This window comes from Rhynchophorus ferrugineus, unplaced genomic scaffold (assembly GCF_030347505.1).
Source record: "Rhynchophorus ferrugineus isolate W39M unplaced genomic scaffold, kcgeb_rfMv2 rfM4, whole genome shotgun sequence".
NCBI classification, from domain to species: Eukaryota; Metazoa; Arthropoda; class Insecta; order Coleoptera; family Curculionidae; genus Rhynchophorus; species Rhynchophorus ferrugineus.
Window position 1 is genome coordinate 48602263 of NW_027472583.1, and position 17093 is coordinate 48619355.

At 34.3% G+C, this 17093-nt stretch overlaps 1 protein-coding gene across 1 annotated transcript; it reads left to right on the plus strand.

Moving 5' to 3' along the window:
• The first annotated feature begins 208 nt into the window (after positions 1 to 208).
• Positions 209 to 14413, plus strand: LOC143196457 (odorant receptor 67c). The gene is made up of 8 exons (XM_076404141.1): positions 209 to 246; positions 2586 to 2862; positions 4142 to 4327; positions 4385 to 4556; positions 6092 to 6253; positions 11160 to 11256; positions 13928 to 14188; positions 14247 to 14413. The coding sequence occupies exons 1-8, from the start codon at positions 235 to 237 to the stop codon at positions 14292 to 14294; spliced, it is 1215 nt and encodes a 404-aa protein (XP_076260256.1). The 5' UTR covers positions 209 to 234; the 3' UTR covers positions 14295 to 14413.
• Positions 14414 to 17093: the final 2680 nt, after the last annotated feature.

The window sequence follows — 17093 nt, forward strand, 5'->3', positions numbered from 1 at the left end:
AAAGAACAGACAAAGAATACTAAAAACATAACAATAAAAGGAACTTTCCCTACGCCTAACTTTTGCGAAAGAATCAAGTTGAACTACAAATCATCTGTATCGTTTGTTATATAAACTGACAAAATAAATTGATACTCAACTATACTGCGTCACGTAAAAAATAGTATAAAGGGAACAAATAATTATTTTGTTTCATAGTTTCAAACTGCTAGTCATTAATATTATTTCAATATTATGAACTTATTTGTAAGTATTATTTTGGTATTTTATTGTTTTAATTAATATATTTCTGGGATTTACATACAGATACATGAGTATACGCTTATATACAAGCTTAAAGTTTCTTACATATAAATTTCAAATTAATCTTATGTAATGGCTATATATTTCAAAATAACATAGATACTAAATATTATATGTGTAATCCATTTAAACTCCTTTTTAATAACATCAATTATTTTACCAAGTATTCTAACAATTAATTAACTCCTTTAACACAGTAAATGAAATTTTCAACCAAGAAGATCGCAATCTTTACTTGAATAATTTAATGCCTAAAGTTTCCCATATAATGTTTGAGCCCATAAGGGACACGAAATGAGATTAAATGTATTTTTATGAGAAAAATACAGATCTATATGCTTATACATTTTCATGCATAATAAATGTTTCAATGTTTATTGAATTCATATTTAGAGATTTACTAAAAAAAAATGATTCATCTTCATGAGTCTAAAATGGCCAAAGCAGCATCCCCAAACTATGATATTATTACTAGCGTGTTGTTGATTTTATATATACAAAACGAAACATTCGGTTGGTTCTTAGACGACAAGAGTTGTCACTGGTTATATCAACAATTCGCGTAATTTTTTGTGGTAGCAAATTTCAGCAATTTTAATTATTGTTAGCATAAACGTCTTTTAGCCAGCCTTCACAGAAATTGAAGGATTTTCTTTATTTTTATATCAAAGTCAATGTCAATGTCCGGAATCTAATCATAAATGCCGCTAGTTCTAATGTATTCGCAGCTTTTCCAGTTAGTACTAATCTTCAAGAGCAGGCTGTTAAAATTGCATGATATTCTACTCATAAGTTTGTGAGTTATTGTGCTAAGAGTGACACTACTTTTGTTGCTTTCAAAAGATCGGATCAAACAAAATTTTGTGTTTTAATTTTGCACTGCTTCTTGATGGGAAAAAATACCGTTCAAGTGAAGCAATGGCTTGAAAAGTGTTGCAAGGAAAACGTTGGTTTGCCAACTTCAAACGTGGTCGTAGAGATACCGATGATGCAGAACGCAGTGGATGTCCAAACGAGGTGGTAACACGAGAAAACTACAAAATCGTTTTGGATTATCGAAAGGTGAAGTTAAGTGCGTTAGCTGACATGGTAACGGTATCAAAAGACCGTGTCGGTTTTATCTTGCGCGTTTGCTCACTGTTGGCCGAATATAAGATCGTGTTGATGATTCTGAGTAGTGTTTGCAAAGAGTGACACTACTTTTGTTGCTTTCAAAAGATCGGATCAAACACAATTTTGGGTATTAATTTTGCACTGCTTCTTGATGGGAAAAAATACCGTTCGAGTGAAGCAATGGCTTGAAAAGTGTTGCAAGGAAAACGTTGGTTTGCCGACTTCAAACGTGGTCGTAGAGATACCGATGATGCAGAATGCAGTGGATGTCCAAATGAGGTGGTAACACAAGAAAACCACAAAATCGTTTTGGATGATCGAAAGGTGAAGTTGAGTGCGTTAGCTGACATGGTAACGGTATCAAAAGAACGTGTCGGTTTTATCTTGCGCGTTTGCTCACTGTTGGCCGAATACAAGAACGTGTTGATGATTCTGAGCAGTGTTTGGCCATGTTTACACGTAACAAACCGGAATTTTTGCGTCGATATGTGACAATGGATGAAATATAGATCCACCACTACAGTCCAGAGTCAAAACGATCGTCATCTGAGTGGATAGCGACTGTTGAACCTCGTCCAAAGCGCCAGAAAACACAACAATTAGCCAGAAAGGTTATGGCCTGTGTATGTGAATGTGCCCGGTGTAATATCTTGAGAAGGGAAATACCATCTGAACACTGAATATTATATAGCATTATTGGAGTGTTTAATGGCCGAAATTGCAAATAAACGACCACATATGACAAAGAAAACAGTTTTGTTTTATTAATACAATGCACCGTTTCACAAGTCAATCAAAAGAATGTCAAAACTACATTTATTTGAACGAATTGCTCCCATATCCACCGTATACGCCAGATTTGGCTCCAAGCGATTACTGGCTGTTCGCAGACCTCAAGAAAATTCTCACCGGTAAGAAATTTCTCTCGAATAAAAAAATTATCGCTGAAACTGAGGCCTCTTTTCAGATGGAATTATTGTATGGCTTTTGATTTTACGTTTATGCATAAAACCAATTTTGAAAAAAAGAACGCGTTTTCTTTGTTACGCCTGGGACTTTTTAGCCCATGTGTTATTTTATTAATTAGTTGAAAGAGTTGTTTTTCTAAATATTTCATGTTTTGGTATATTTTAATATATTCATTATTTTTTCTCTTTATAAATTTATAGATCTACAAACCGAATGATTTCTTTGCAAGATGCATACCATTATGTTACGTCATGGGAGCTATTCCGAAAGAGGCTACAGATCCTAATCTCAAAGCAAGGATAGGATATAGAGTATATTCGGTGATCTTGCTGGGAAGCGCCTTATTTTTCAATTCCGCTACGTTTTATAAATTATTCGAAATGATTATTCGCCGAGACTATGTCGAAAAAATTATTACCAACTACATGTTGGCGTCACTGCATTTGGCAGGTATAATAAAATCTCTTATGACCAAAAGTAAGTAAAACATTATAATTAAATATAAAATAATTATTTATAACAATATATTTATTTATCACATAAAAATAAAATATTTGTTTATATATAATTGAATCATAGCTATAGTTGCAAAGTTGCTTCTGATAAAGATTATATTGAAATTGAGTCTTTTATTAAATTAATTTTACTGTATTTAACCTTATAAAAGACAAATTTCTCTTGTAGAAAATGTTTCTTTAGAATTCAATATCGCCAATAAATGCCTCCCTGTGTGAAATATAATCAAACTTATTGCATATTTTCCGATTTAGGTGTTTTTAAAATTAACAAAAATGGCATAAATTTAAAATATATAAATTTGTTGTAAAGATTCCCTATCAATAATATTTCGATGTCAACGAATTATGATGAACCAGGAGCACCTTATATAATAACGATAGCGACACGAAAAAATAATTTTATATTAGTAATTTACTATTGTAATAATGGAATCAACATTAAAGGAGCAATATGACGGACTAAATAAATACCTGAGATATGTTTTAACATTTTAAAACAAAAAGGTAGGAATACCAAAAAAATTTTACAAAATTAAACAGTGCTTTACAACATTAAGGACAATAATAAGTGCTACGATTCAATATAATTAAATATATATGAAATCCAACTAGGAACAACCAACTCAGTCAACTAGTCTTCCTTTATCAATTCCAAGATGTCTTTTGTTTCGGCCTCTAAGTTGGGCACTTGCCAATAAGTAGACTTAATAGCGAGAACGTCAATGATTTCTAGTCCATTTCGCTTTGCTATTATACTGCAAAAGAAACTTTTAGTCTCGTATAATAGCTATTTACCTCTAGAAGCTAGCTACTTCCAAACATCATATTTATCTAGACACACAGCCATAAGGATTTACCTGGAAATCAATCGACTGTATTTTCCAAAAAAAAGCACAAATATAATAAAGTGGAAAATCGATATACAGAGAAGTATACAACTAGACCACTTTTAATGAATACTTAATATAGTAGTGAAAACTTGAGAAATATGAAAGATAATATGAGAAATATAAGAGACTTAATGTTGGCTATAATATAAATAATTAATTCTATTATTGCCTCAACATATTACACTACAGAATAAGCATCTCAATCAATATAAATTCTGACATATTATCTAATACAAGATAATATTGTTATGCGACCCTCCATAGAGTACATTATTATTTTGATTATTACGAACATTGCTGTCTTCTGAACCTATACTTTCATATATTTTACTAATTGCTAATTTATAGGCAAAAAAGGGGGATGGCTCTTAAGCAGAATGATTGAGTTTGAGAAGAAAGTTTACAAGAGCAATGACAAACAGATATTGACATTGTATCGACGTAATATACAAGCTTTTCGATCACTATCTGGATGGTATTTCGTCGGAATAGTGATTGTAGTTGCCTGCTACGCATCTTCATCAATATTTCGACGTAAGCAAACACTATTATCATTTCCATCATTTCCAGTTAGCAATATATTAATTCCAGCAAAAGAATTTATGATACATGGCAATGAAACCATCGAAGTGAAACAAGTTCCCATGATGATTATTAGCCCATTCGATCAACATGATCAACACATGGCTGCGTTCTTTTGGTCTACATGTACTGGAGGCTTTTTAGCGATTTATTTTGTAACAGGAGATCTAATGTGTTTTGGGTAAACAAACTATAATCAAAATATTGTTACCAATAAATATAAAATTGAAATACTAGGAGTGTAAATGAATTTTGAGCGACTTAAACACTCTTTAGACCTTTGTTATTAACCTTCATAGTCTAATGTGTCATTCTACTGAAACGGATTTTTCTCAGATTTGCGAGCGACATAACTTTTTTACTTTTCTTTCTTACCGCAAAGAAGTATCAGCCTATCAGGTATAATTGGAAGATTACAGAGAAATTACATTATTGATATAGTGAATAAATATTGGTTTTCCAAATTATGAAGTCTAGACACACACTAGTTACTTACTAGCACTAGTTAAAAATTGTTCCAATGTGTTTTTAACGACTTTTTAAAGCATATATCAGACGTACCAAGGTTTGCCTTTTGTCTACAGTGAAATTTGGTAGAGAATAGTTCTGCGAAAGAGAATGGAATATTAAAGAAATTACACATGAGGGTGGATTGAAAGGTACTATGCCGAGTACATTCAAAGCGGTAGACTTGGAGGACTACCTTTAAGTTTTCCAAACGTGTTCCGAAATTCAGTTCAGACGAGGAGCGATAATTGAAACTTTTGGTGAATATTGACCAGGACGACTTTAGCTAAGACGTGCTGAAGGCATCTAACACGAAATGTTCTAATGTTGGAGAGCACCTAAAGCGTCATAGTGTCCGTTTCCTTTCTCTAATCACTTGGAGCAGTGTTTATTCCACCAAGGAACAAAGTTACTTGAAGGATGAGACCAATGTTCAGGAATTTAGAGGGAGGCAGCGTACTTTTTTGCAGCTATGAATCTGATTTGGTCTAAGGAAGGATCACCAGAAGCTGATATAGGCATGGTGGACGAAGATTAGTAAAAGCTCCAATCGACATTGGTGATATTGTAGAATAGTCTTAGGGGTGGATAAGAAATGGAAAAGCAAAATTGGTGAGAGCGGAGAAACTCATTTCTAGTATCTAGCATAATGTATATAAAAGAAAGAAAAAACTAAAAGTAGACTCTTCTGAAACTTATTTTGTCAATCCTCTTTAAGGACCCTAGATCTGGAAAGTATTCTATTAATAATACTTAAGGCAAATTCTACATGTTTCTCTTCGAGATGACAATAGAATAAAAACTAGCAAAAACACGATATGGATTAATATATTATAGAATAATCTGTAGAACAGAAGGTTAATAGCTATCAAATATATCGCATAAAATAATAAATTACACAATAATGTTAAAACTCCTTCGACAACATATATTTTTTCTCTGTACCTGTTTTTTTCGCTTGATATTAAATTATCTAGAGATTCGGAAACAATGGAAATATATCATGTTACCCAAATATATTATATTACTCTATAGATTTTGGTACATTTTTTATAAACGCACATTGTACAGGACTGAAAAAACTACTATAAAACTTATACACATAAAGACAATCAATATTTCACTCGCCCACATTGCCTATGTTAATGTAGCGTATCTATAAATATTCTATCAAAAGGAAAGGAGCGTAACAGACAATAACTGTTGTAGATTCACCATCTTTGCTTTTTGTCAGATAGATATACTAAAATATTTTATTGAGAACTTCAGCAAAAAATCGCAAGAAATACAGAATTACCATCGTTGCGAACCAGGCCACGCTTTTCGTATCGTTCAAAGGGAATGTATTATAATGCATCAGGATATTATCAGGTAAGGATACACTGAGATTATACAAGGACTGTGAATTAATTTTTAGAGATTTTTTCCGCAAAATCAAGGCTTTATTGTAATTGTTTTCGCAATATACGGAGGTGGTCCGATAAGTACTTAGCCTCACCGCCCTATGGCGCCACTATCGCAAGAGAAATTTACTGCCGTGTAGTACATTTTCATAGACAGCTACTGTCGAAATATTCGCCGAATAAGACTCATAGTTTTGTTTTGACCGCGCATGGAAGCGGCGCGTCTGCAAAATGGAAAAAGGGCAATAACGGTCGGTGATTCGATTTTTTTTTAAAGGCGTAACGAAATCAAATAGCGCCTAGATTCTCTCTACGGTGACTCTTATCCTTGGATAAATTGGTTTAATGAGTTTCAACGTGCATGCACATCGACTGTTAATGAGCAATGATCAGGTGTCCTGAAACCAGCTCCCACAGAAGATAGCATAACAAAAATCCACGATCTCGTATTGGTAGACCGCTGATTGAAGGTGCGCGTGATAGCGGAGACAGCAGGCATCTCAAAAGACCATGTGGTGGGTCATATCCTACATTCAATTTTGGCCATTAGAAAGCTGTCAGCGCGATGGATGTCACCTTTGCTCACCACGGACAACAAGCGCAACCGTGAGGCCACTTCAAAGCAGTGTTTGGGACTGTTCGAAGGAGTTTCCGCGTCGTTTCTGATCGTCGACGGATCCACCGGTACACACTAGAGACAAAGGAACACCCTCGTATATTAAGTTATTCAAGTCTATAGATAGTCTTTGTTTTCGTATTTCATAACAACATATATAAAAATGTTATGTCTGAATAAATTTAGTTTTAAAATGCGATCGACCACAAGTATTTGTTAGCAATAGAATAAAAATACATTCGAATGCGAATACAAAAGAGAGACAAAAGGCGGAGACTATATATAGACAAGACTTGAGTCATTGATTTGGTCCTGGGTCAATTTAAGAGGTGACGGAATAATGTGACCAAGCTTTTCTCTTCGAAGTTAGTTTGCGTTCAACCAATAACTATATACACAATATTTTGTTTCTTAATAAGATAGTGAACCGCCAACATCTTAAAAAAGCTGCAATTCTGCACAAAATAGATAGAGTTCGTAGAGGAGTTTTGTCCCATCCTTATACCAAAATATTCTATAAATATTGGAAGTGTAAATCAGCTCCTCACTCTCCACTCTAACACTCCCATAATGGTTCAATTATGTTAAGGTATGACGTTTGTGCTGATCACGGAAGATGTTTGATAATATTTTGAAGCTCCTCAATCTAAGACTGAACGTTTTTAGCTGTATGTATGGGCGCATAAACAGAAAAATGACAAAAGGTTATAGGCAGAAATTAAACGCAATTCAATTTAGTAATATAAGTAATAATATTAATAATTCAATATTAAATACGTAACCTAAAAAGTAAAAAATTAAGAATAATAAGGAACGTTTTCAATCGGATTACGAAAGGCCATTACACAAGCTTTATAGCTACAAAAAGGGGTCATAGACGGAGCATAAGAATTATGAACTGGAATCTCAAAAATTTAATTTAGCAATAATTTAGTAAGCTTGAGCAAGATCGTCAAAAATTATGAAGTGATAATTAAAATTAAATAATTCTGCCCTGTTGACCAAAAGCATAATATTCGATATTTAAAAACCAACTAATATGTCGGTTCATCTTCTATGTCAATCGATACCTCCTTCTATCTTTTTGAGTGAAGATTACCGCTACGTGCGCGACAATTTTTTTAACTTCAGTGATCCTTTGTGATAGTGACAACTTACTGCTAAGGGCGCGAGAACTTATTTTGAATAATTACAATTTACTTTACTGCTAAGTGCGCGAGAACATTTATCATTTTGAATAATTACAATTTACGATGCAGAGGAGAAGACGACCTGACTTAGGTCGTCGCAGTCAATCAAATGTGCGAAGAACTACCTCACGTGCTAACCGCACTGCTGACCAGAAAGAGACAGATCAAGAAAATAGTCGTATTGCTATGTCAGAATTGCGTTCGTTAGAGTTACAATGCAACGAGTTCGTGGACATAAAACACAACAATAGCGAGCAAGACATAATGAAGTTGAGCAATTCCGCAGACATAGTGCTCCTGTGATCCTGAAACGAGCTGCATTCCACTATGATGCGGCAATAGATTATTGTGCCGACAAATCGGTAATAATTGGGGAAATAGCAATAATTTGTAAATATTGCAAGGCCTTAAAATACAGTGGTGAATCTACTGGATTATGTTGTGCGGAGGCAAAATAAAATTGCCACAATTGGTGCCACCACCAGATCCTTTACGCTCTTTAGTTTCTGGGATTGGAAATGATTCTAAGCACTTCTTGGTCAACATTCAGAAATATGACAGCTGTGTCCAGATGACATTTTAGGGTAAATGATGTGGCTCGGTAAATGGAGGTAAAACGAAATGAAACAGTGGTGTTTACATTATGTGGCCGTTATTTATTGGCAATATAAAAAAAAATGTGAAAAATACAAATAATAAAACGGATGGCAGCGGAGTTACCTGAAGACGAGGCTTGGGCAGTCGATGGTTACACGTCTAAACCAAACGAGGGTTGAGCACTGAATGACCGAAATACCCTTCAATAACATCCCAGATAAACGTCTCGGGGTTGCCGCCAGCTATTCGTTGTCGGGTTCCAGTTGGCATCCCGCCCGTGTTCAACATCTGGGATTATATTTCTGGGTATTTTGTAGACCGTTATTCCATGATGTAAAATTCGACATGCCTCAAGTCGCTACAATACTCCCCTGCCAGAATTTTACATAAAATTACTTCAAGCAACAAAAATACAAAAATGTATGAAAAAATATCAAATACAAAAAAAAGATATACCAAACAAAATATGCTGTGTAAAATGGGCTTTGAAAAATATGATAGTTCGAGACGATTGTGGTTGGTACGGTTGCGATCTGGTACGGCTGTTGATATCTTCCGGTCCTACAGATACCGTTGCTTCATCGTCGCTTTGACACTTGAATATGGTCCATCGACGACGTTGAAAACAAGCTATTTTTCGGACAGGGCTCCCGTAATCGACGCTGTGGGAGGATCGATTGTTCGACGACGTGGTAGCTTATTTTCTTCGACGACGGGACGTTAGCAATTCTGGTACTTCGGCGAAGACATGACGAGTCTACGGTGACTGCAATCGGTACCTAGCTTCTGGAGCTGCTCTGTGACTAATCCGTAGTCACATACGTTAGGTTAATTAAGAAAAAACAAATAACGACGATATCCGACCGAAGCTGCCCAAAGCCTTTCAAATCAAAATATCTGCCATTATGACGGAGACAGCGAGCGAAGGAAGACATTATGATTTAAAAATAGCGCCGAAAGAAATGTTTAGCCGAGACGCTAATGATTAAGCAGTGATGTAAAAATATTCAAAAGATTGTGAAATAATATTTTGACAAAAAATTTTAAAAAATGAATAGGAATATTGATGGTAAAATTGAAAACGAATCGGATTTAAAATATTTAAAATTTTTAAACAGAAAATATAACGGTCACGTAAAATACACCATGTTCCACGTACCTTCCATTCACGAGTCCAAACCCAATATTGCGTGTTCAGATCACGTCGGGGTCACCACTTTGGGGTAAATGATGTGGCTCTGTGAATGGAGGTAAAACGAAATGAAACCGTGGTGTTTACATGATGTGACCGTTATTTATTGACAATATAAAAAAATGTGAAAAATACAAATGATAAAAAGGATGGCAGCAGAGTTACCTGAAGATGAGGCTTGGGCAGTCGATGGTGGCACGTCTAAACCAAACGAGGGTTGAGCACTGAATGAATCGCAATACCCTTCAATAACATCCCAGATAAACGTCTCGGGGTTGCCGCCAGCTATTCGTTATCGGGTTCTAGTTAGCGCTGCTGGCACCCCGCCCGTGTTCAACATTTGGGATTATATTTCTGGGTATTTTGTAGACCCTACTATTGTTATTCCACGATGTAAAATTCGACATGCCTCAAGATCACTACAACATCATTTGGCGCTACACATATTATACAGGACAATTTCATGCCCACTTTCAACGTATACCATAACATTTTATCTTATTTACTACGTATCTTCATATCTTTGTTACTTATTGATATACAATAAAGTATTACGAACATTCTTTTATAATATTCCCTGTTACCACTACCAGATGCAGATCATCAATTTTTACAAAATTATTTTATGGGCAATTCAGATGCGAAAGTTGATAAGCGTTGTGCTCATAATCCAACAGTGAAGAGAGCCATTGTCCAAGAATTACAAATGCTTCTTCGTCAGAACAACAATTTAGTAAACGTGCAAATTGTTATTCAAGTTGATCGAGCACCTGTAGGTGAACACACAAGGAGGTTTAATTCACCCACTACTGACGAAGTGGCTGTTGTCATTGTGGGAGAAAATTTACAATCTAAAGATATTGTGCTTCATCGTCGGAGTAATGATTTAAAACGTGTATCTGAAACACACCGGACTTATGATGCTTTACAATATCCTTTGATATTCCGGCAGGGGGAAGATGGATACCATTTTAATATAAAAATGGTAAATCAAGTAACAGGTAACTAGATTGAACAAGATTAAATAATATTTTTAAATTCAATTCATCTCAGTAACAAATAAAAAAATTATCATTAATCAAAAATAATTTTATTGGGTCTTTTATTTATCGATTGAGGCAGTACGAAGTCAGCTAACATTCTATAAATTTCTCAAACTTGGTTCACAGTCCGAATATAAAATATTTTTGACGAGGTACATACAAAACATTAAAATGTGAAATAAATACAGAAATCACAAATAGCTATTAAATATTAACTGTAACCTTAATATTTTTAGATATGTTGAAGAACTAAATGCCAGCATGAAATATTTAATGCTGGTTGATTTTTTACCAGGTTCGATACAAATTGCTTCACTGCTATATCAACTGATGGTAACAAACCATTTACCAATATTTTTGTTACTTGACGCACACATGTGAATAATGCACATACTATGTACAGTTAGCATACACATAAGTTATGAAACGTCTTATAAACTAAAATTTTTAATTTATTTTAAAGATATTTCATTTTAACAGAAAGAAGGCGCGACTTGTTGGAACAACTATACAGAGATCGCTGCCGATTAATTCCTTATTTCTAGACACTTCACTCATGACATCCCACACCTAGACGAACAAAAATATAACGATGCATACGGTCGTTATACTATCTGGGTGGCTTGCAATTGTAGTAAAATTACTAATGTACTTTCGTCCACCAATTGTCCTTCTGAGCTATGATTGTATGCAATCATCTACGGCTGAGAAACTGTGTGTAATATGCCATTGGTGGCCGTACACCTTGAAATGTAGCGTTTTAGTCATGTTAAATCACAGCAATTTCAGTTCGCTTTCGGAGTCGTTGCACCCTGAACTGCGATATATGTGCTAAAAGCCCATGGATTAGAGTTGTAAAAACAAGGATATTTCCTAATTATAATAGATCAAGGCTAAGGGACTTTAAGCACCATCCACATTTAGTCATTTTATAGCTTGAACTTTCCTCTCTAGCTGCTCTCCTACATTTTGTGAAATTATTTCCAATCAACGTCAACCTGTTTTTTCACAATATGTATTGGTTGAATAAATGAATTCTAAAGAGCCTTCTGATCTTGCCGGAGTCCTACTACAACATCTGATCTAATCCTATTTTAATATAAACGAAACCCAAAAAATTAATTCATCGCATCTCCTAGATAGACAATCATCTGCATACAACACTAGCTCTTCGCTCAGCACAGGATAAAAGTTAATTGTGGAATCTAGGTGTAAAATTTGAACCAAATGTTTAATTTCAAAATAATATATGAATTATATGAATAATAAAAAAATATTACTCCTCTATTCGACACTTAAAATTTAAGTATATAACAACTTAATGATGTTTCAGAGTATCAGTGAATGTGTCACTACATAGATTTTCTCACCACCTATACACTATAAACATTAAACTATAATCGTAGACTTATGTAGTTATATATTTAAAACTTCTCGAAATACAACGTTCCCCGTTTTCTTTTCTGGTTGAAGAGTGATAGAAGGTGAGCTGACCATAATGAAAACAGTTATTTTCCAAATCTACACCAGCAACGTTCAAACTCTACCCTTAAGCTTTATTAATTTAAAAACAAACTCTAACTGTAAACCGCAACCCTTTAAATTGGTAGAGGTAATCTAAAAGAATCAAAGGTATTCTTGGAGTAAATACATTTTCGCACTGATACTTTTCTGTAAAAATGGTTGCTTCAATTATATTTCTCCTCAGTTTTCACATAAAGTCTGACAAACTATTTAAAATAGTATTTTGAGTATTTAACAGGTCAATTGAAAAGTAACCGGCTTGACACATAGATGGCATTACTAGAATTAAATCCATATGTTTTTTACTTAGCCCTACACTCAAAAGACGCGTGTACAAATTTGACAGCTGTCGAATCATTAGTTTGTGAATTATAGCATTTTGAGTAAAGCAACTTGTGTGCTTTTTGAACGGAAAAATACAGTTCAAGGAAAAGCTTGGTTTGATGGCGAGTTTCCGGACGCTGCCCCGGGAAAATCAACCATCAAGAATTGGTATGAAAAACGGTGAACGCAGTGGACGCCCAAAAGAGGTTGTTGCCGACGTAAACATTAAAAAAATCCACAAAATGATTTTGAATAACGTAAATTGAAATCTAAAAATATCAACAGAACGTGTACATCATATCATTCACGAATATTTGGGTATGAGGAAGCTCTTTGCAAAGTGGGAACACACTTTTGACCAAAAACAACGACGAGTTGATGATTCGGAGCAGTGTTTGAAGATAATAAACCCGAGTTTTTGCATCGATATGTGATAATGGATGAAAAATGGTTCCATCATTTCTCTCCGATATCTAATCGACAGTCATCCGAGTGGACTGCACACGATGAACCCGCTCCGAAGCGTGGGAAAGCGCAATAGTCGGCCGGCAAGGTTATGGCCTCTGTATTTTTAGATGCGCATGAAATAATTTTCATTGACCACCTTGAAAAAGGAAGGACCATAAACAGCAACTATTACATAGCGTTATTGGACCGTTTGAAGGACGAAATCGCCGAAAAACGGCCGAATTTGAAGAAAAAGAAAGTGCTGTTTCACCCAGGCAATACACCGTGTCACAGGTCAGTGACAACGATGGTAAAAATCCATGAATTGGGCTTTAAGTTGCTTCCTCATACACCGTATTCTCCTGATCTGGCCCCCAACGATTATTTCCTATTCTCAGATCTCAAAAGAATGCTCGCTGGAAAGAAATTTTCGTCGAATGAAGAGGTGATCACCGAAACTGAGGCCTATTTTGAAGCAAAGGACAAATCGTACTACAAAAATGGTATCGAAAAGATCTTTACTATGTCACCATATTCAGCATTGCAATGACTGTCATTCATAAACCATGAAGTAACTTAAAATTTAACAATATATATTATGGGTGTTGTAACATTTGCTAAAGATATCTAATCTAGAATAAATTTTTGTGCGATGTTCATATGATTTAAATGAACCTCAATGATATTAATATGTGTTTTAATTTTTTAGAACAATCTGAATGCAATTCAAATAGTTTTACTTGGGATTTTCATAATAACTCTAATAATCAGGCTACACATCTATTGTAATAATGCGAATAAAATAACGTTAGAAAGCGAGATGATCGGTGATATATGGTATCAGTCCGATTGGACAGAAATGCCTCTGGATGTGCAACGAAACATGATGATATGTATTGCGAGAACTCAAAAACCCCTAACTATTACCGTAGCTGATTTTCAGAACGCATCACTTGCCACATTTGTTGCTGTGAGTATAAGAACCGGGCTTTATCTCTTGCAATTACAATTCGATATTTCTGTTACAGATTATGAAAGCTACATATACCTACATGATGTTTCTCACCACCTTTTAAGCTTATAGAATTCTTGAACTTAGTCCAAAAATTCAATCACCTATAAACTGCGACTACTAAAAATCTTAGTTTAAGCACAAAATATTATAATTTCGTTGCAATAAAATTGAATATCTTCACTTCATTATTTATTTATTCTTATTTATTTGTTATTTTATTACTTACAAATTCACATATCAAAATACAAATACATATCAATATAGTCTAATAAAATCATTTACTTAATAATTAAAATATTTATATGAATAATGCTAATTATTAAAGTTCGAGAATACGGGTATGATAACCCCGAGGCCCCAGTCTGCCAAAGATAACTGATCACTTTGTTAATGAACAGGATGATTAGAAAAATAAAAAACGAAAGGTACTAAAATAACAAAATTAAGTAAATTTTTTGAAAATTAGCAAAAATGATATCGAAAATTATTAATGCCGTTTATTGTCCGTGATATTAGTGTCATTAAGTTTTAACGACAGTCTACACTACCTAAGTATATTTGATACTCATATTTAATATTTACCTGGTATTTATGCTACTGTATCTAATATTATATTGCAATTTACGTATATTAGACAGGACCCTCCGGCCCTATCTTAGTCTCTGGTGGAATAATGTTTATGTATTATCACTGCTGTTTTTCTGTTAAATCCACCTCACTATACTACACTACAAAATGGGCTTGATTCTTTTTAGACAGTGTCCTGTTCTGGTGTTATCCCAGAGTTGTATTACTTCGCTATTGACATGAAAATGGAGTCTGTCCTTCATGTCTCCTTGCAATTATCTTGATTTTCTGAGTGACAGTCAATATCTGAAGATCTCGGTACTTACATCAGCCCTGTAGTATCTTAGTTCACCTACAGTACTTCTCAGGACTTTATCCTGGAAAACTTGTATTGTATTGATATTACTTCCTGCGGAAAATTCCCATAATTGGATTCCATATGGCCATATAGGTTTCAATACTTGCTTGTATAATAACAATTGAACTAATAATATGAACTAATAATAGTAATTTGCTCCCAATTAACCAATATATTTTCTTATAGTCTAATGTTCAGTTGTTTCTTTTCCTTCCTTCTAGCGAAGTTTTGTATCAAGATTCATTCCGGGATGCTTAACGTTGCTGCAATATGCAACGATAGTATTCTTTATTAACCGACTTCGAAAAAGTATAAAGTAATTTGAAGAAAAAGAAAGTGCTGTTTCACCCAGGCAATACACCGTGTCACAGGTCAGTGACAACGATGGTAAAAATCCATGAATTGGGCTTTAAGTTGCTTCCTCATACACCGTATTCTCCTGATCTGGCCCCCAACGATTATTTCCTGTTCTCAGATCTCAAAAGAATGCTCGCTGGAAAGAAATTTTCGTCGAATGAAGAGGTGATCACCGAAACTGAGGCCTATTTTGAAGCAAAGGACAAATCGTACTACAAAAATGGTATCGAAAAGATCTTTACTATGTCACCATATTCAGCATTGCAATGACTGTCATTCATATACCATAAAGTAACTTAAAATTTAACAATATATATTATGGGTGTTGTAACATTTGCTAAAGATATCTAATCTAGAATAAATTTTTGTGCGATGTTCATATGATTTAAATGAACCTCAATGATATTAAAATGTGTTTTAATTTTTTAGAACAATCTGAATGCAATTCAAATAGTTTTACTTGGGATTTTCATAATCATATATTTTCAATATTCAATATCTGATTTCAATATCTGAAGATCTCGGTACTTACATCGGCCCTGTAGTATCTTAGTTCATCCACAGTACTTCTCAGGACTTTATCCTGGAAAACTTGTATTGTATTTATATTACTTTTTGCGGAAAATTCCCATAATTGGATTCCATATGGCCATATAGGTTTCAAGACTTGCTTGTATAATAGCAATTGAACTAATAATAGTAATTTGCTCCCAATTAACCAATATATTTTCTTATAGTCTAATGTTCAGTTGTTTCTTTTCCTTCCTTCTAGCGAAGTTTTGTATCAAGATTCATTCCGGGATGCTTAACGTTGCTGCAATATGCAACGATAGTATTCTTTATTAACCGACTTAAAAACGAAAAAGTAAGAGGTTCTATGTTCGACTGTATATTCTTATATATCAACTGTATTTCTCCGCCAATTGTGGGCCCATTTTCAAAATTTTTTTATTCGAAATAGTGCCCGAGGTGGTTTCGTTGAAACCAAATCAGGATCTTTTGGGAGGAAGGGGAGAAATCGAGGGGAACGCTTAAATTTCAAAGGCACCTACAAAGTTTTCGCATATTTTTTATTCATCGCATATTCGTTCAGTACTAACGCCATTTAGTTTGCTTTTTAAGCACTAACTCTAGCATATACGGCCTCGTAGAAATGTTGTAGAGAACTGCTTCTATAGTGTAATGGTTAAAGCGTTTAGCTCCCAAGCGGAGGTGGCGGGTTCGACTTCAGGCGAGGACAATAACTTTTTGTTGTTGTTTAGTTAGAAAATTTGTCAAATCACCTAGGCTAGGTAGCGGACCCCAAGGCCTGAAGCGCTACATAATTTCAATCATTGTTTCTCTATTCCTATCTTTCCTCATACGGGCTGCAACTTTACTTGGTCTACCCATTGTAATATTAGATAGAAGAACTCCATAATTTATTGAATAAATATCTAACACTAAAAAGAGAAAAATAAAATATTTTTAACAAAAAAATTGAATCGACCTCAAAAAATAAATAAGGAACTCACTAAAAATTAAAATCCAATATTTTTGTTAAAAATATTTTTGTTATTGATGCTTGTGCAGTCAGAT

Coding starts and splice junctions, on each gene's coding strand:
- LOC143196457 (XM_076404141.1), top strand. Junction 2,863..4,141: donor AAAATCTCTTATGACCAAAA/GTAAGTAAAACA, acceptor GCTAATTTATAG/GCAAAAAAGGGGGATGGCTC. Junction 4,328..4,384: donor ATCTTCATCAATATTTCGAC/GTAAGCAAACAC, acceptor TATTAATTCCAG/CAAAAGAATTTATGATACAT.